General features: G+C 45.9%; 2 protein-coding genes across 5 annotated transcripts in view; one reads left to right on the forward strand and one right to left on the reverse strand.

Moving 5' to 3' along the window:
- The window catches only part of Rbm10 (RNA binding motif protein 10), a 32,932-nt gene extending 22,557 nt beyond the window's left edge, over nt 1-10,375 (reverse strand). For 2 of the 4 annotated variants that reach the window (XM_040733643.1, XM_040733642.1), the window contains exons 1-2: nt 10,103-10,374; nt 8,134-8,275 (exon numbers count right to left, since the gene is read on the reverse strand). In XM_040733643.1, coding sequence (XP_040589577.1) covers nt 8,134-8,150 — 17 coding nt within the window. In that variant the 5' untranslated portion in view covers nt 8,151-8,275; nt 10,103-10,374. Of the gene's footprint in view, nt 1-8,133; nt 8,276-10,071 lie in introns of all 4 variants that reach the window. The other 2 variants (XM_040733641.1, XM_005085721.2) reach the window with 2 other exon arrangements.
- A 191-nt stretch (nt 10,376-10,566) lies between these two features.
- Nucleotides 10,567-12,982, forward strand: Ndufb11 (NADH:ubiquinone oxidoreductase subunit B11). The gene is made up of 3 exons (XM_005085725.4): nt 10,567-11,111; nt 12,460-12,590; nt 12,762-12,982. The coding sequence occupies exons 1-3, from the start codon at nt 10,911-10,913 to the stop codon at nt 12,883-12,885; spliced, it is 456 nt and encodes a 151-aa protein (XP_005085782.1). The 5' UTR covers nt 10,567-10,910; the 3' UTR covers nt 12,886-12,982.
- Nucleotides 12,983-19,423: the final 6,441 nt, after the last annotated feature.

A 19,423-nucleotide genomic window follows, 5' to 3' on the forward strand; every position in this document is an offset into this window, starting at 1 on the left:
AAGCCCTTCTGATTATATGCTATCAAGTAGCAGCCGCAGCCGCATGACTTAGGTCAGGTGACGCTGACCTTGATCATTAAGAGTGTATTTATCATTCTTCTCAACCCACAAAAATTTTGGGGGGGCTAGGGAAATATAGCTCAGTTGGCAGAGTACTTGTGTAGTATACATGAAACCCTCATGAGTGCTGGAATTAAAGGTGTATGCCAACATGCCTGGCCTTATAATGTTTCTATAAGGACAACCTGTGACAGAACCTTTTGTTAATATAAAACTTTGATTTTTTGATTTCATACATGCATATAATATATTTTGATCACACTCATCCTCTACTTCTCCTTAACTCCTCCCAGATTTACCTAACCCTTCCCAATTTCATGTCCTCTTTTTTTTTTCAATATGCCACTGATTCTATTTTGTACTGCCTATATACTTACAGGTGTGGGCAATCCACTGGGGAAGAGAGGTCAACCTACCAGAGGCTACCCTTTACAGAAAACCAACCCTCCCTTCTATCTCAAGAAACCATCAACTGCCAGTAGGTCTCAGCTAGCCCCAACCCACATCAGTCTTTTTTTTAGTTTTTTTTTAGACAGGGTTTCCCTGTGTAGCTTTGTAGACAAGACTGGTCTCAAACTCATAGAGATCTGCCAGCCACCACCGTGTGTGCCACCACCACCCCGCTCCCAGAATATTTTCTAACACAGAAGATTTTAAAAAGTCCAATGTTTAATAAACCACCCACACCCACACCCACACAGAGAGAGGGGGGGGGAAGACATTTAGTTTAAAAACGTTGTTTCACATTAACAAGGCAATTGACTACTCAATAAATAATAGTATCTATCAATAAATAATATCCAGTCAGTAAACAATAATCGCTATCTGGTCTAGAGATCAGTAAGTTAAAATCAGTGGATCAAATATAGTTTTTTGTATATTTTTAAAATTTTCTGAGATAGTGTCTCTCATAGCCCAGGATAGGCTTGAAATTTTGATCCCCATGCCTCAGTCTCCAAAGCACTAGAATTAGAGGAATGCTATGCTCTGGAGAGGCTGAAGCAGAAGATGGGTTTGAAACTACCCTGGATTACAAAATAAGATTCTATGAAAAAAAAGGAAGCTGAATATGACGGTACACATTTTTAATCCTAGCACTTGGGAGGCAGAGGCAGGCGGATCTCTGTCTGAGTCCAGTTCTATATAGAGATCAGGACAGCTAGACTGCCAGGATAGCCAGGGCTACACAGAGAGACTCTGTCTCAAGAAACGAAAACAAACAAAAAAATCAAGTCTCCCTCAGCAAAAAGATCAAATCCTTGACAGCTGAAGAAATGGTTTAGTAGTTAAGCGCACCTGCTGCCCTTGCAGAGGACCTAGAATTGATTCCCAGTACTATATGGAGGTTCACAACCATCTGTAACCTCAGTTCCAAGGGATCTGATACCAACTTCTAGCCTCTGCAGGTACCAGGAACACACATGGTGCACAGACATGTATACAGGGAAAACACTCAAACACCTTAGTTGTTTTTGAAAAAAGAGACCAAATCCAGAAGTTGTAAAACAACAAATGAACAAAAAAAAAGGGCACAACAAATCCCATAGATCTGTATGATTTTGTAAAAGTTAAAAATAGCTAACATGTAAAAAATGAATTTGGAGATGAAAATAAGCTTGAGATGAGTGATGTGGCAAAATCTAGTTGATAGGTATTTACTGTAAAATTCCTTCAATTTCCTATATGCTTGAAATGTCATAATATTAGAAAAACCAAGTAAGAGCTGGGCATGGTGCATGTCTATGAGGTGTGTGTGTGCTCGAGGAAACAGCTCAGGCAGTAAAATGTTTCCTAAATAAGCATTAAAGACCTGTGTTAATGTCTTACACCCATATAACAAGCCAAGCCCAGGCGAAGCAGACACAGGAAGAACCCTAGATCTCACTGCCATCTGCTGGGCATAGTGGCAGAGGTTGAAGCCAGCCTGGTCTACATAGTGAGTTCCAAGACAGCCAGGGATATATGGACAGGCCTTGTTGCAAAACCAAACCAAACCAAAAACATTGTATGGCCAGAGAGATGGTGGCTTCATGGGCAAAAGCACCTGACACCATGCCTGATGACTTGAGTTCAATAGACTCCTGCAAGTTGTCCACTGGACTGCCAACTGTGTGTCATGGCACGCGCGCCCGCGGCGCGCGCGCGCACACACACACACACACACACACACACACACACACACACACACACACACACACACACACACACACGGTAGGTGGTGCCTGAGGAACAATGCTCAAGGTTGACCTCTGTCTTACACGTACACATATATGCACCTGCATATACAACTGAACATATATATACATAAACATACACACATTAGCCGGGAGGTGGTGGTGCACGCCTTTAATCCCAGCACTCTGGAGGCAGAGGCAGGTGGATCTGTGTGAGCTCGAGACCAGCCTGGTCTACAAGAGCTAGTTCCAGGACAGCTTCCAAAGCCACAGAGAAACCCTGTCTCAAAACACAAAAAGAAAGACAACCAAACAAAAACATGCACACATGCACCAAAGGTTGGGGCATAGCAAGTGGCAGAGCTCTTGCCTAGCAGACTCAAGAATTTGAGTTCTTTTCCCAGAACTGCAAAAACAAACAAGGCCCAGATGCCTTTAAAGGGAAGTTCTACTAAGTTTTAAGGTAAGAGCTTTTTTTTTTTTTTTTTTTAACGAGACAGGGTTTCTCTGTATTGTTTTGGTGGTTGTCCGGAGCTTTTTTTTTTTTAAAAAAAAAAAAAAAAAGGACAGAGTCTTATCATCTAATCCTGCCTGGCCTGGAACTCGCTCTGTATACCAGGCTGGCCTTGAAGTCACAGAGATCTGCTTGCCTCTGCCTCCCAAGTGCTGAGATTAAAGGCGTGCGCCACCACATACAACAGTAATTCTTAATAAGTTTCTCCCCAAACAGCAAAGGCTGACTAATTTATACCATGGGGCTACCTTGATTACAATGCCAGATAAATATAGAACATATACAAATAACCAACTAATACAACAGCTAACTAAGCTTAGCAGTTTTAAAATAACAGTGCTGGTAAGAAGGGAACAGGGAGCCTTCACAGACTGTGATTGGAAATGTAAACTCTTTAGTTACTATGGAATTCTGTATGAAGGCTCCTCAGAAACTAAAAATAGACCTTTCATATGACCCAGCTTTACCACTGCTGTGTGTTTATCTGAAGAACTTCAAGCCAACGAACCAGAGACATTCATATACCAATGTTTATTGCAGACTACTCACAACAGCTAAGTTATGGAACCAACCTAGGTGTTCAATAACAAAGGAAAGGATGAGGAAACGGTGCTATATACACATAACATTTTTTGCAGCCACAAAGAATGTAGTCAGGACTTTTTCAAGAGATGAGTGCAACTGGGTATAGACACATTAATTAAGCCAATCTCAAAATGACAGACATGTTTTCTTTGTGGTCCCTATATTTTATACTGATATATAAAATCATGCATGCATTTAACCTAAAGTAGAAGAAAAACTGTCTAAGGGAATAAAAAACCTAGCAGGGCTTTTTAATTAAAAAAATTATTATTACTATATGTGTGCATAATGTATATGTGTGGGTTCTTGGGCCAGGGAATACATACAGAAGTCAGAGGACAACTTTGGTAAATCTGTTCTCTTCTTCAAGCTTTATATGGTTTCCAGGGAATTGAACTCAGATCTCCAGGTCTGTGCAGCAAGTACTTCACTTGCTGAACCATCTTGTTGGTTGGAGAGATGGCTCTGTCAGTAGAACTCTTGCTTCTAAAGCACAAGGAACTGAGTTCAGATCCCTAGAACTCAGATAAAAAGCCAGGTGTAGTAGCATGTGCTTGTAATCCCTTGATGTCAAGCTGGGAGGAGCTCAAAGGTTTGCTAGCCTAGCGTACTTAGTAAGTTCCAGGTCAATGAGAAACCCTACCTCAAACAAAATGTGACAGGCACTCAGTGTGGTATTCAAGGCTGTCCTCTGATCTACACAGGTGTGCACATACATGCATGTGCACAGCCCTACACATATATACACAAACGATGACATGGGCATATACATTATCAGACACAGACATACATATACATGTACATATAAATAAAATAAACTGGGGTTGGAGAGATGGCTCATAGGTAAAGAACACTTACTAGGCATGGATGCTGGGAACTGAACTCTTGTCCTCTAAAAGAACAGCAAGCAAGTGCTCTTAAAAGCTAAGCCACCTCTCCAGTTTTCTAGGGATTGCACTTTAACAGAGTAAGATACTACTTAAGCAAACAGGTAGATTTTTATGGCATGTAAAGGTATCCTTCCAGCATCGGTGGTGCATAACTTTAATCCCAGTGCTTGGGAGGCAGAGGCAGGAAGAGCTCTGTGAGTTTGAGGCCAGCATGGTCTACAGAGCTAGTTCCAGAACAGCTATCTATGGCTGATATTCAGAGAAACCCTATCTTGAAAAACAACAACAAAAAAGTATGCTGAAGAGATGGCTCAGTAGTTAAGAGCACTGACTGCTCTTCCAGAGGACCCGGGTTCAATTCCCAGCACCCACATGGTAGATCACAACTGTCTGTAACTCCAGTTCCAGAACATACAATACCCTCACACATCTATATAGGCAAGATACCAATGCATATAAAATAAAAATAAATAATTAAAAATTTCTTTAAAAATATGCTTCATTATAGGTTGCTTACAAAGATGACACTTTTCCCCTCACTAAAAACAGAAATTTGATGTAATGTTCATCAAAAGCCTGTTTTGAGATGATTTTTGAAAAAATTTGCAATGTTGGGGATGGAGCCCAGGGCCTCACACATACTAAGCACATGCCCTCTCAGCCCTTCAATTAGTTTTTACATGGAATAAAATGTCACAAATGGTTAAATCAACTTTAAAAAATAGGAGCAATGAGGGAGCTAGTACGAAACTGTATAAATCCACAGTAATGAAAACCATAAGGTTATAGTATAAGGACAGGCAAAGAGATAAATGGAACAATCTAGGTCACTCAAAATGGAGGGAATGTGAATAAAAATGACCTGAACTGTTTAGGAGATGGTACTCAGCAAACTGCCCACTAGATGAATGAAAACCTATCCCATATTATATTCAAAACTGAATTCTAAATGAACCACAGATATGAATGCAAAAGGTAAGACTATATGGTGTGAAACTGTGATCTGGGACAGGAAGACTATGAAAACACAAATTTGGCAAGATATGGATGTGAAGGTACATGCCTCTAAATGGGAGGTGGATTTCTGTGAGTTCGAGGCCAGCTGGGTCTATATAACAAGTTCCAGAACAGTGACAGCTTCATAGTGAGGCCCTGTCTCAAAAAGAGGGGAGCAAGAAAGTAAGAATTTGTTAAGAACAGGTCAGTCTGAGCTTTATGGTGAATTCCAGGCCAGCACGGATTATAGTGTGAACACTGTCTCAACAACATCTATTCTTGGCAGGTACACACTATTAACTAAAACGTTAACAAGCGCACCATGAGGTGTGGCAGCAATTAGAAACAAAATATTAATATACAAATGGCCACAGAGACAGCTAAAATATATAGTGTGGAATAATATGGAGTTCAGGAAACAGAAGATTGTAGCACTATGCTGTTCATAAGAATTGAAATAGGTACCTGAGGCACTACTACCTATTTTGGAAGGATATACATTAAGCACAAAAGAACTGCTGCCTACAGAGGAGGGAATTTGGGATAAACTGACAAAATAAAATAAACACAGTAAGAGGAGGCCTTGTGATGACTGACCTATGATAAAACCTATTTAGAAGTGGAAAGTGTGATACCTCAAACCTCTGCATTTTGGGTCCTCTAAAAAAAAAACAAAAGAAAACCAGTGGGTCCCCCCCCCCCCGACAGCTTCTCCATAGCTTTGGAGGCTGTCCTAGAACTCTCTAAGTAGACCAGGCTGGTCTCGAACTCACAGAGATCCACCTGCCTCTGCCTCCCAAGTGCTGGGATTAAAGGTGTGCGCCACCACCACCCAGCTGAAAACCAGTGGTTGTACTTGGCAACAAAGTCCAAGTATAGCTATCTGGAGCTCAGTCATACAGTACATGTCATAAATTATGGTCTAAAATCAAATTAATCTTCCCCTAGGGGAGTATTGTATTGAACTCAATACTTCACACATGCTGAGTAAGTGTTCTACCACTGAGTATATTTCTAGTCACCAAATGCCTTTCAAAAGACAGTTTTAGAAGGAGGTCAATGTAAGGCACATGTTAGGCCCAACACCCGGGAGGCTTGGGGGTAGTGGTGGTGTTTGCAATGTTCCAGGCAGATATAAACTACATGGTGAAACCCTATCTCAAAATAAATAAATATGGGTTGGAGAGATGGCTCAGCAGTTAAGAGCACTTGATTGCTCTTCCAGAGAACTCAGGTTTGATTTCTAGCACCTACACGGTGACTCACAACCGTCTGTAACTCCAGTTCCAGGGGATCCAATGCCCTCTTCAGGCAGCAGCAGGAACACATGTGGTGCAAAGACACACACAAGCAAAACATTCACGTACAGAAATAAATAAAATAAAAAAGCCATTTATACACTAGGTCTGGTAGTGTAGGCCTGTAAACCTAGATACTCAGATACCGAGGTAGGACAGCTGTAAGGTCACGCCTGCAAATTTGGTCTGGGCTACAGACTGAGTACAAGTCCAAGCTGGGCTATTTAGAGCAATCTCAGAATAAAATGTAAAGGGTTGAGGATATACAATAGCTCAATGGTTCAGCACTTGCTGAAGTTGTGCAATCTATGTTCAATCCCCAGTACCCCACCCCACAAAAAGACATTTCAAAAGCTGCTTTCTCTCTAATGTTTCATAAATTTACTGACTACTTTTTCAAGACAAGATTCCATGTAGCACAAGTTGGCTTTGAACTCCTGATCCTCCTGCCTCCACCTCCCAAGTGCTAGGATTACAGGTATATACCACCATGTCCAGCCAATTTATTAAGAATAGACTTTCGTGCCGGGCGGTCGTGGCGCATGCCTTTAATCCCAGCACTCGGGAGGCAGAGGCAGGCGGATCTCTGTGAGTTCGAGGCTGGGCTGGACCGATAGCCTCCGAAACAATACAGAGAAACCCTGTCTCGTAAAAACCAAAAAAAAAAAAATAGATTTTCATAATGTTAAGTTCAGTTTGCCTTCCTGGGCTTTTAAAATATGGTGGACAGATCTTGTACTTACATTCAAAATCTTTAAATTTTACCAAGTGTCCTAAATGTTTGGTATCAGAGTTGAAAAGCAAAACAAAACTATATAAACCCATTTCCAGCTACTCAGGAAAAATGAAGTGGGAATATCACTTATACCCAAGATTTTGAGACTAACTTAAACAGAGCAAGACCCATCTCAAATCAAAACCAAAACACCCTGTATGAACTAGATACACTGTCACCCCAGATCTCTTGGGAAGCTGAAACAACAGGACCACAAGTTGGTCTGTATGGACTAAAAAGGGAAACTGTTTCCAGAGGGAAAAAACCCCACCCTCACAAGTCTGGAAGATGGCTCTATCAGTAAACTGCTTGTGGTTTAAGTATGAGGGCCTGAGCGCAAATCCCCAGTCACCCATACAAAAACACCAGGTGTGTGCGTGACCACATGACTGTAATCCCAGCACTCAGGAGGTAGAGAAAGCTCCCTCAGGCTTGCTGGCCAGCCAGGATAGTTAAATCTGTGAACTCTGCACTCAAAAATTAAGGGGAAGAGCAGCTGAGGTAGATACCTGGCACCACTCTCTGGCCTCCACATCCACACTAACAAGAAACCCACTCTCACATCCAGCCATAGTAGTCATCAGGCTGTTTGGCAATCACCTATAAACTATGTAGTCTTCCTTGTTAGACCATACATAGCAAGGCAGTCGCTCACAAGGGGAGACCTACAATCATTATGTCTCATCCACCTCTGTCTTCTCAGAGTGTAGATACACACATGCTGAAAAGAAATCACTCCTCCCTAGAAGTAAGTGCCCCTCAGCATCTTCCTGGATCAGTACTCACATAGGGGTATGCCTATGCCTATAGTGCTTGGGATGGAAGGCAGTGAATAACTCACCGTCTTTCATACTCCATGTCCTGATAGGATCTTCGGGAGCTGCTGGGGCCCCTCCTCGGTCGCTGGTTCCGGTTCACTTCCCAGCCACCCCCGCTGCTGCCACCATGATCTGCCAGTCTGGGTGATGCCTCCTGCAGAGACTCTGCAGAGAATGGAAGGAAGAAAGGGGTCAAGGCAGTTGGTGCAGAGAGGGCCTCCTTGGGAGACTGTCATTGTCAAGGCTCTCAGCCGTCCTGTAGCCCAGAGACAGACATTGTTCTCTACTTCCTTGTGCTTATGTGAATCAGTGCAGGAAGATAGTCCCATTTGGCTCTCTCCTTCCTTTGCACGAAGCAAGATTCTACTGCCCTAAAAACAATAAAGCCCTTATTAAAGAGAATCTTTCAGAGATTTGTTGGGACCACCAGCTACGTGATCAAGACTTTGCATTCTTAGACCAACTGCTGAATGCTCTGCCTAGATTAGGCAAATGTCACAGAAGTAAGTCCACAATAATTGGATGGGGATATAGCCCTGGAATAGAACCCTTGACCAGCATGTTCAAGCCCCTTGGGTCACATCCCAAGCACCACAAAAAATTGGCAAAACACCAAGACAAAAGAGCAACAAGGTATCATTTCATCCTCTCAACAAGATGCCAGCTATACCCTGACAAGGTAGTCAGAAACCTTGGAAGGCTGTGGGAAGGAGGGATGGAGGGAGAGGGTGTTTGTGTGTAGGAGCTAACTTGGCGACAAGACAGCTGCCACCTCCCTGGGCTCCTGGCCTACAGAGTTCTGGTCCTCGCATAGCAAGTGGCTCAGCCGTAATATGCAGCCAGGTCCCCAGGTGGATCTCTCCCCAGGGATGATAGGCCAAGCTTTCCAGAAGCAAAAGGAGCCTCTTTCTGAGGTGGTCCCCAAACATCTTGCTCTACTGAGTTGAAGAGAGCAGTCACTTCATCCAACTTTTGGGGCTGCCATGATAACTACGAGCCCTGAAAGTGAAGCAACACAAACAGGGATAAGAATTATCCTAGAATCTTCTGGTGCCACCCACTGTACAGGAACCAAGTAAAGTAAGGCAGTTACAGTATCTGCCCAACACTATGCTGCCATCACACCTTTCCTCCAAGTACACATGTACCCATTTTCTCCTTCACCTCAGACCACGGGGAACCAGCTAACTGCTCCCAGATAGGGAGAAGAATCAATCAGGAACCCTAGTGGCCGAGAACCTGATGTTAACCCCTCAACGGCAAAAGGCTGAGTCAAACATTGTCAAACACAGCACAGATAAGAATCAAAGTTACAGGCGAGCCCCCAAATAACCAAGGGCCAAGGTCACAGAAGGAAGACCACAAGACACATAATCAATTTCCCTTTTAACACTTTACACGTCAGTGTCAGATACAACTTCCAAAAGAAGAAAAGTAGCATATAGTCTCTGTCCACCCCATCCTCCCCAGCATTCACTAAATAGGTTGGGATCGGCCAGTACCACGATAGCTTCCGGACCGATAAGGACCGGAGATCAGATACACACCCCAAGGATTAAAAACTATGTTCACTTTCCCTCTTCGCGCTCGCCTCCACCACCCCTGCTACATAAATGAATAGAGGCCGCAACCAGATAATTTCCCCGTGGATAACTAAGTAACACAGGGCAGCCAGCACGCCCCTAAAATAAGAATACCCCCGCAAAGTCGCAGGCATACACGTTCCAAAGGCTCAAAGTTCAGGGAAGCAAACACAGTAAGTCAAAGTACCCCACTCCCATCTGTCCCTCCCTTCCCCCACCCTCGTGCACCCATCCCGTGTCCCAATCGCGCACGCGCTTTTGCTTTCATAAGAAAAAGCGGGGGGGGGGGGACACCCCCTCTCAGGTGCATCCCTTGGCTCTGTGTGTGCAGTTCATCCCCGCGCCTCTTCTATGCACACCGCACCCCCGCGCCATTACCTTGGCCCCCACCACACGCAACAGCGCTCACCTTCTCGGCCCGGGCTGTCAAGGGAGGGCTCCCTGGCATCACCTCCGCCAGCCGCCTCCTCCTCCAGAACTGCTAGTTCAACGGGAGCCGACGAGCGCAACAACCAAGTCCGAGGCTGGGGGCAAAAGAGAGGAAGGGGGGGAGGGGAGACGCGTCCGACGCGCTGCCCTCCCAAGGAAACTCAGTGCCGCCTCCTCCCAGCCGGCCGCAGACACCAACACAAAATGGCGACGAGGAGACGGCAGCCGGCGCTCCGACCACCATCCACCTACTAAGGGAGCGCGCTCTGGCCGGCCTTGACGATTGGTTGCCGTCCGCCATGGGCGGGCCCTGGACTTCTCTGATTGGCAATCCTATACTACCGCCCCATTCCCCGTGAGAACACCCCGGGAGTCCAGAGAAAGAGTAGCTATTGGCTACCTCTAGGAGGCCCGCTTTTTAGAGCTTGCTTTCCTTTGAAGTTGAAAGACAAGCAGAAGCTCCACCTCTTTCCCCACAAGGCCATCTGCATGTCATCGCTTTCTTCTTAAGAAGAAAATAAACAGACCTCTCAAGATCAAATTTCTCCGAGCCCGACAGAAAGGATAAAGTTCATTTGGTAGCGACACGGCGTGGGAAGTAAGACAGAATCGACGTCTCGAAAACAAACTTAGACCAAGGATCTATTTAGCGAGGTGAGGGCGGAGCGAGAAAAATCGCGCTGGGATCAACTGCAGCTGCGCACATAGCATTTCCGTGTTCCCTCCCCCCACCCCCCACCCCCGTTCCGCGCGGCTCCCCTGTCCCCGACCCAGCAGCACAAGCTGTCATGGCGGCCCGGCTGTTAAGTTTGTGTGCTCGCCGCCTTTCGGTAGCAGCGGCGGTACGAGGGCTCCCAGCTGCCCGCGTTCGCTGGGAATCCTCCAGGGCTGTAATCTCCCCGTCTGCTGTGGAGAGAAAGCGGCAACGAGAACCGACCATGCACTGGCAGGAAGACCCAGAACCCGAGGACGAAAACGTCTACGCGAAGGTGAGAGGGAGGGGGAAATCGGATGCCGCAGTGGCCAATCTGGGACTGGCAGACCTGTGTCCAACAGGACGTTCTCTGACTCGAGGCTAGCGCCGTGGACAAGATCTTCAAAGATTCGCAATTTTGGCTTGTTTTCCTCTTTTTTTTTGTTTTGATGTCTTTGGTCTAGGACTCGAAACAGGATTTAATTTACTTGTAGACAGAAATCACACTTAAAGTGAGAAGCACCCAAGGTGCGTTACAAACATTATAATCAAGATAATGCTAAATTTTGAGATGGAACATGCTCGGTGCTAGTCTGTGCTAGACATTTTGTATCTATTAACGCATCTAAGTTCTAAAACAGTGATTTTGAGTTAAACTCTACTACGGTTACCATTATGTGGATGAGGATACTGAAACAAATACTTGCTTGCCCAGGATCACATAACTTGAATAGGTAGATCTGCTGATACTTGAATTTAGGACTAACTGAATTTCTGTGCTTTATGAATAATAGACTCTGTAGTCAGACACCCTAGGTTGGAAATTATTCACTTGTGTGACCTAGAGCAAGTAAATTTATAGTTGTTGCCTCAGTTTCTTTGTAAAGTAGGCCGACCATTGGTGGCACACGCCTTTAATCCCAGCACTCCGGAGGCAGAGGCAAGCGGATCTCTGTGAGTTCAAGGCCAGCCTGGTCTACACGGAGAGTTCCAGGACAACCTCCAAAGCAATACAGAGAAAGCCTATTTCAAAAAACCAAAAAAAAAAATTAAAAAAAGAAAAGTAATAGGACACCTAAAAAATAGACCTGCTTCATATGATTGAATGAGTCAGAATGATTACAACAGTTCCTGCCACTTCAGAACTATTCAATTAGAAAATGTTTATTATTGCCATTTCCACCTTACTGGGATATGTGAGATTTGTATACTTGAAAAGGCCCAGCATATAAGTACTTTATCAATACTAACCTCTGGTTGAGGGCCTTAAATATATAGGGTGCTATAGGTTAAGTGGACCCATAGGAAATTACCAACATTTAGCTATTTTTAATCCTTTATAAATAGCACTTCCCAAGGGTGCAACTTAACAGACAGGGTGATTAGGTAATGCTTCCAAACAAGTAGGTGAGGCCAATTTGGAAGTCAAGTTAAAACCTTAAATGATTGGATTTGGGGAAGAGCTTTCTAGGCAGTGAGAGCAGCAAATACAAAGCCCTTTGGTGAGAAGGAACTTCACATACCCTAAGGATAGGAAAAGGATTTTAGTGAGGAACAAGAAATTCATTTGAGGGCAGATTAGAGACCAGCATATATGTTTATGAAGCAGCAGGAAGCTCTTACTGACTTCTGCTTCTCCTCAGAACCCAGACTTTCATGGTTATGACCAGGACCCTGTGGTGGACGTCTGGAATATGCGAGCTGTCTTCTTCTTTGGTTTTTCCATCGTCCTGGTCTTGGGTACCACCTTTATGGCTTATCTGCCTGACTACAGGTATAAGGGTTTTCCAAGAGTAGAGTGGGTAGAGGCAGAGGCAAGGGTAAAGGTTGAAAAGTCCCTGAGCAGAATCTTTGCCCTGAACTGGTGGAGTGTGGGGTGCTGACGTGGGGAACTGGTGTCTAGTGAGGCTCTCTCACATCCGACCACACCTGTTTCTGCTTCTAGGATGCAGGAGTGGGCCCGCCGAGAAGCTGAGAGACTTGTGAAATATCGAGAAGCCAACGGCCTCCCCATCATGGAATCCAACTGCTTTGATCCCAGCAAGATCCATTTACCAGAAGATGAGTGATGAGTTACTGAGAAGGGCTTAAAAAGCACTACTTTGTTCACGCCCTGCCTGTTACTCTTCTGGTCCCTCAGCACCTTATTAAAGGGATGAAAAGGTGGACTGGTTGCTGTTGCTTTTGTTATGGAAGAGGATATATGAGAGAGAGTGTGACAAGCCTTGCAAGGGCCACTGCTGCCTTTCTTGGTTGTCTAGAGCTGTGCACCTCTAAAGTTTGTTTGCTGACTTAGTACTTTATCCTATGGCCCTGTGGGTTGCACAGTAAGGATATTTGGCTCCTCTTGGATCTCAGGTAGTTGCTGTTAGGTAGCAGCTAGGGCTAGAAGCATCTGAAGCACATCTGGTCTGTACAGCCAAGGTTTCAAAAATGTCTGGCACTTCAGTCTTCAGCATAGTAACCTGGGCTGCTTATAGCAGTGGTTCTCAACCTTCATGATGCTGCGACCATTTAATACAGTTCCTCATGTTGTGACCCCCAACCATACAATTATTTTCGTTGCTACTTCATAACTAAGTTTTTACTGTTATGAACCATAACGTAAGTACTGTTTGGAGATAGTTTGTCAAAGGAGTTGTGACCCACAGTTGAGAACTGCTATGTTAGAGGGTAGTTTAAGGCTCTTCTGAATGGAGATACATATTGCATATAGGAAGAAATTGACAGTGGCCGTTTATACAAAGAAGCTACCATACTGTAACCTTCCTACATTCCCACAAGTGCTGAGATAACTGGTGTGCGACAGCAGAGTTTTTCTGTTGCTGAGTATGGCTATCTGGCTCCCTGCTTTTACTGTTCTTCTGTTGGTCGCTCAGTTGTCTGCTTGTTGCCTTTCATTATTAGTATGAAAGCTAGACAGCAGGCAGGGAGCTTTCAGTTCAGTCCCAGTGTGATTTTCTGCAACCAAAGAAGGAAGTGTTTCAAAATAGACTCACAGTTTAGTGCTGTTGGACAACCAGGAGCAGTGGCCTGTGTACTTTTGGGGGTCTCCCCTGACCAACTTGTAAGGAAATAACCCACCCCTGTTTAGCAACTTAGAGCTTATGGAAACATCTTTTTCCACCCTTACAGTGTACCATCACCTGCCCCACACCATTTTGCAAAGGCCCAATCATTACCATTCTATTTTTTTTTGGTTTTATGAGACAGGGTTTCTCTGTGTTGTTTTGGAGGCTATCGGTCCAGCCCAGCCTCGAACTCACAGAGATCCGCCTGCCTCTGCCTCCCGAGTGCTGGGATTAAAGGCGTATGCCACCACCACCCGGCAATCATTACCATTCTAAGCAAGTGCCAGTGATCTCAGGAATCAGCTGTTAAGGGGATAGTTAAAAATTTTAACAAGGAGCTGGGCGGTGGTGGTGCAAGCCTTTAATCCCAGCACTCAGGAGGCAGAGGCAGGAGGATCTCAGTGAGTTCGAGGCCAGCCTGGTCTACAGAGTTCCAGTACAGCCTCCAAAACAATACAGAGAAACCCTTTCTTGGAAAACCAAAAAAAAATTGTTTAGTAAGGAGCTGGAGGTGGTGACCCACTCCTTTAGTTCCAGCACTCAGGAGGCAGAGGCAGGCAGATCTCTGTGAGTTGGAGGCCAGCCTGGTCTACAGTGAGTTTCAGGATAGTCCGGGCTACACAGAGAAACCCTGTCTCCAGGAAAAAAAAATTAAAAATTTAGGAAGGTACAATACAGAATGAAAAGATTCCATCGCTTGTATCATTTTCTCAAAAGATGAGTGGTAGATACAATGGCTTGGATGGCAGGCAGGCACTACTTGAGTTAACCCTCCGTAATGCCCATTCTCCATGAACCCTTTCTCATCCTAGAGTATGCCATGGGACTCCCTGTGTCTTCCCCACCTCTGAAGGGCAAAGTGGAGCTGCCTCTTGCTCCTTTGAACAGCTTGAGGCCAGGGCCACACTCATCTGTCTCCAAGGCTCCTCATGTTTGACAACCTTTAGGCCAGCTAGCTGCTGAACCTCCATTGGCCATATTTGGCCGCTGTAAGGGGCCCAAGCTAGATAATCTCTACTTGGCACTCGTTAAAAATTATTTTATTATTTTTAATTATGTATGTGTGTGTGCCAGCAGGCACTTATGGAGTCCAGGGGCATCAGATCTCCCTGGATCTAGAGTTGCAGGTAAGCTACACAGCTGGATGCTGGAAACTATACTTGGGGACTCCTTCAAAAGCAATTTGATCTCTCAGTCACTGAGCCATTTCTCTCCAGCTCCAAACATACTTTTAGAAAAGATATATTTATTTTATGTGTATGAAGGTTTTGTCTGTGTGTATGTATGTCTGTGCTAAATATGCACAGTAGGCCAGAAGAGAGTATTGGGAGTCCTTGGAACTGGGGTCAGAGCTAGTTGTTAGCCACCAGATGTGTGCTGGAAGTTGAAGCCAGGTCCTCTGAAAGAACAGCCGTTGCTCTTAACTGCTGAGCTATTTCTCCGGTCCCACCCCAGCATACTTTCTTTCTCTATGCAATCTCTTTGTTTTTTTGAAACAGGGTTTTACTATTTAGTTGTGGGTGGCCTGGAACTCACTGTGTAGACCAGGCTGGCCTTGAACTCACAGAGGTCTACCTGTCCCTGCCTCTGCCTGTCATGTCTCTGGGTGCCAAGTGTTGCATCAACTTTCCCTGGGGAGACAAGAACAAGCATCTATTCACTCCAAATAGTTCACCAAGGACAAACTGGGGAGATGAGAAAGCCCCTAGTGTGTGAAGTCCTGAATGAATGTGTGCTGTTGACATAGCAATGGCCATGTCAAGGACCCCATTGTCTCAGGTCCATGGGAAAATGGGGATGCCGTGCCCAATCCTAGCTTGGGGAACTGGTCCAAGTGCAGATGTTGATAGTGCATACAGAAAATTATGCTATAGATTTCTCCACACTTCCATATTTGTGTCCTGAAGACTCCTACAGAGACTGTATCTACTGATACTAGCTAATCCTGTCTTCTTCATCCAGCTATATTCCATAATCCTTGGCTCCTTATTTATCTGGATGCCATAACTCCGTCGGTTAATTCTATATAAAAAGCATACCAATCTTCCTAGAGTACGGTGGTTCCTCCATCAGAGAGTCCAAACTACCAGATCCCAGCTTTTCTGTGTGTACGTGTTTGTGTTTTTTTCACTCCAGTCAGGTCCACAAACATTCTCACCCAAATCTAGCTTGGTAAAACTACAGGTTTAATTGGGGTTCCTTAAAGGAACATGGGCAAGGAGTTGAATTGTTTTCTTTTAAGGCAGCATTCCACAAGGATATAATTCAAGAGGAAGAGGTGCTCAGGTGCATTCTGCTCCAAGTAGTGCTCAGCATAGTGTGTGATTGATGAATATTTGATTTAGTCCATTATCACTTTTAGCTAAGATGAAGTTCTGTATGTATTCTTAACCAGTTTACTATCTGACATGACCTTTATCTGAGGAAAATGTATTAAATTAATTTCTTGTAACAAGGACATGGTGTTAGTATTCAGGCATCTGTACTGGCCTGCCCTTGGGGTGCTGACAGGATACACCCTCAGCTGCAGCCACTAAGAGCACCACCTGTGCCTGTTCACTATGTTCCCTTTTAAATGGGCCCTGCCCACCTTCTCTTTCTTTCTCTCCCTCTCTCTGCTGTTCCCCCTCTTTCTCCCTCTCCCTCTCTCTCTGCTTCTCTGCCTATCTGTCTCCTGTCTCCTCTCCACCCTGCCTTTCTTTTCTTTTCTTTTCTGCTGCTCCTGTCCACAGAGGCTGGTTTCCTCCCTTTCCTGCTCCCTTTCCCCTAATTAAAAAAAGACCGTCCACGTGTGCTCTGTGGCATTATGTTTTTTTCTCTCATGTTGCTTGCTTTTTTTAAAATTACGACATTGAGGGCTGGAGAGATGGCTCAGCGGTTAAGAGCACTGACTGTTCTTCCAGACGTCCTGAGTTCAATTCCCAGCAACCACATGGTGGCTTACAACCACCTTGAATGAGACCTGTACCCTCTGCTTGCCTGTAGGCAGAAGGCTGTATACACAATAAATAAACAAATATTTAAAAAAATAAAATAAAATGACGACATTGGTCCCCTGACCAGGCAAGGCTCTCCTGGCGCTTCCTCCTGCCCGCAGGCAGTTTGAGGCACGCCAGGATCCTAGAACCTGGTCCACTTATGACAGCCTGGCTCCTCTGGATCGTTGGGTCCCTCCATCCAAAACTGACACGATCTGTGAGCCACTTCCCCTTCCCCACCTCTGGCTATTTCCTAAGAGTGAGGAAATATGGTTTTCCTCTTAGGGCCTCATTAAGCCCAGGCACCAGGTAACCGCTGCTCTTTTGGGTTCAGAGCCTTGGCACCCACCCTGTGCGTGATGATGACTCACTGGGCAGCCTGTGCCTGTCTGGAAATGGACCCTCTCTGAATTCCTGGGACGCTAGGAATTGCAGACCCTTGGGTCTTACTTCTCTGCCTCACTCATGAGAACTGTGTCATCGTTTATACCTCCTTGCTCTCATTGGACGTGTTTTTGGAAACCCACTGACCATTCCTAATCACCTATTGGTGCAGGACTACCAGCTGTTGACCACAGCGCTATCAAATATGTCTGGGTGATGGGAAAGGATCAGGTGCTTTAAGCCCAGGGAGTCGATTTGGATCCACCTCGAACAGAATTTTGCCAGGTCCGGGCAGTGCCTGATGTTTCACAGAGCCTGGACAGTGAAGTGAAACAGCATGGCACCTTTTTCTCTCATGCCGCTTCTTTTTTTTTTTTTTTTTTTTTTGGACAGGGTTTCTGTGTGGCTTTGGAGGCTGTCCTGGAACTAGCTCTTGTAGACCAGGCTGGTCTCGAACTCACAGAGACCCTCCTGCCATCTCATGCCACTTTTAAAAAATTACAACACCGTGAAATATCGGGATGTGGAGTGCCTGTCAGCAACAGTCTGGATAAGACACAGTTCCCACAAGGGAGGTGAAAACGAGACCCAGTGATGCTTTAGTTGGAAAAGGGATGCGGTTGAAGGTCCAGCATGCCTCAGGGCAGGGGCCGTGCAAGAGGGACCTTGGTGGGAAACTCCACTGTGGGTGAGGGACAAATACCCCATATACCCCATGCAGACAGAGCTCACATGGGAAGTTTTACTGGGGGGAAGGGGAGGGAAGGGAGAGAGAAAGAAACACAGAGGGGGGAGAGAGAGACAGACACAGAAAGAGGAGAGAGAGAGAGAGAGAGAGAGAGAGACAGACACAGAGACAGGAGAGAGAGAGACAGACACAGAGACAGGAGAGAGAGACAGACACAGAGACAGAGGGGAGAGACACAGAGGGGGAGAGACAGACACAGAGAGACACAGAGAGACAGAGGAGAGAGAGACCGAGAGAGAGAGACAGACACAGAGACAGAGGAGAGAGAGAGAGAGAGACAGACAGACACAGAGAGACAGAGGAGAGAGAGAGAGAGAGAGAGAGGCAGACACAGAGAGACAGAGACGGGGAGAGAGAGAGACAGACTCGGAGAGACACAGAGACAGAGGGGAGAGACACAGAGAGACAGACAGACACAGAAAGACAGAGGGGAGAGACACAGAGACGGGGAGAGACACAGAGAGGGGGGAGAGACAGACAGAGAGACAGAGGGGAGAGACACAGAGACGGGGGAGAGAGAGACAGAGAGAGGCAGACACAGAGAGACAGAGAGAGACAGAGAAGAGAGAGACCGTGAGAGACAGAGAGAGAGACAGACTCAGAGAGACACAGAGACAGAGGGGAGAGACACAGAGAGACAGAGGAGAGACAGACAGACACAGAGAGACAGAGGGGAGAGACACAGAGACGGGGAGAGACACAGAGACGGAGAGAGAGAGAGAGACAGAGAGGCAGACACAGAGAGACACAGAGATGGGGAGAGAGAGAGAGAGAGACAGAGAGGCAGACACAGAGAGACACAGAGAGGGGGAGAGAGAGAGAGAGAGACAGAGAGAGGCAGACACAGAGAGACACAGAGAGGGGGAGAGAGAGAGAGAGAGACAGAGAGAGGCAGACACAGAGAGACACAGAGAGACAGAGGGGAGAGACACAGAGACACAGAGGAGAGAGAGACAAAGAGAGACACAGAGACAGAGGGGAGAAACAGAGGTGAGAGACATAGAGGGAGAGAGGGGGTGTGCATGCATGCGTGCGTGCGTGCGTGCCTGCGTGTGTGCGTGCGTGCGTGCCTGCGTGTGTGCGAGCGTGCGTGCCTGCGTGTGTGCGAGCGTGCGTGCCTGCGTGTGTGCGAGCGTGCGTGCCTGCGTGTGTGCGAGCGTGCGCGCCTGCGTGTGTAAACTTCTGTCTGCCTCTCCAGAGGAGCAGTGGGAACAATAGGAATGGGAGGAGCAGCGCATGAGAATGGGAGGAGCTACACGAATGGGAGGAGCTTGTTCCTTAAAGGGGCCTTTTGCACCTTTGAACAGACTACATGGTGACATAGCAGCCATGCCTGAGTGCCTCGTGCCAGGTGAGGGGGCAGGCCAGAATAATGCCTGAATCCTAACAGATGGAATAGCTGTCCACTCCATGCATGAATCTGGTA

The sequence above is a fragment of the Mesocricetus auratus genome, unplaced genomic scaffold (genome assembly GCF_017639785.1).
Source record: "Mesocricetus auratus isolate SY011 unplaced genomic scaffold, BCM_Maur_2.0 Super-Scaffold_100033, whole genome shotgun sequence".
In the NCBI taxonomy this organism is placed as follows: Eukaryota; Metazoa; Chordata; class Mammalia; order Rodentia; family Cricetidae; genus Mesocricetus; species Mesocricetus auratus.

Coding starts and splice junctions, on each gene's coding strand:
- Ndufb11 (XM_005085725.4), top strand. CDS start 10,911: ATGGCGGCCCGGCTGTTAAGTTTGTGTGCTCGCCGCCTTTCGGTAGCA. Junction 11,112..12,459: donor ACGAAAACGTCTACGCGAAG/GTGAGAGGGAGG, acceptor GCTTCTCCTCAG/AACCCAGACTTTCATGGTTA. Junction 12,591..12,761: donor GCTTATCTGCCTGACTACAG/GTATAAGGGTTT, acceptor TTCTGCTTCTAG/GATGCAGGAGTGGGCCCGCC.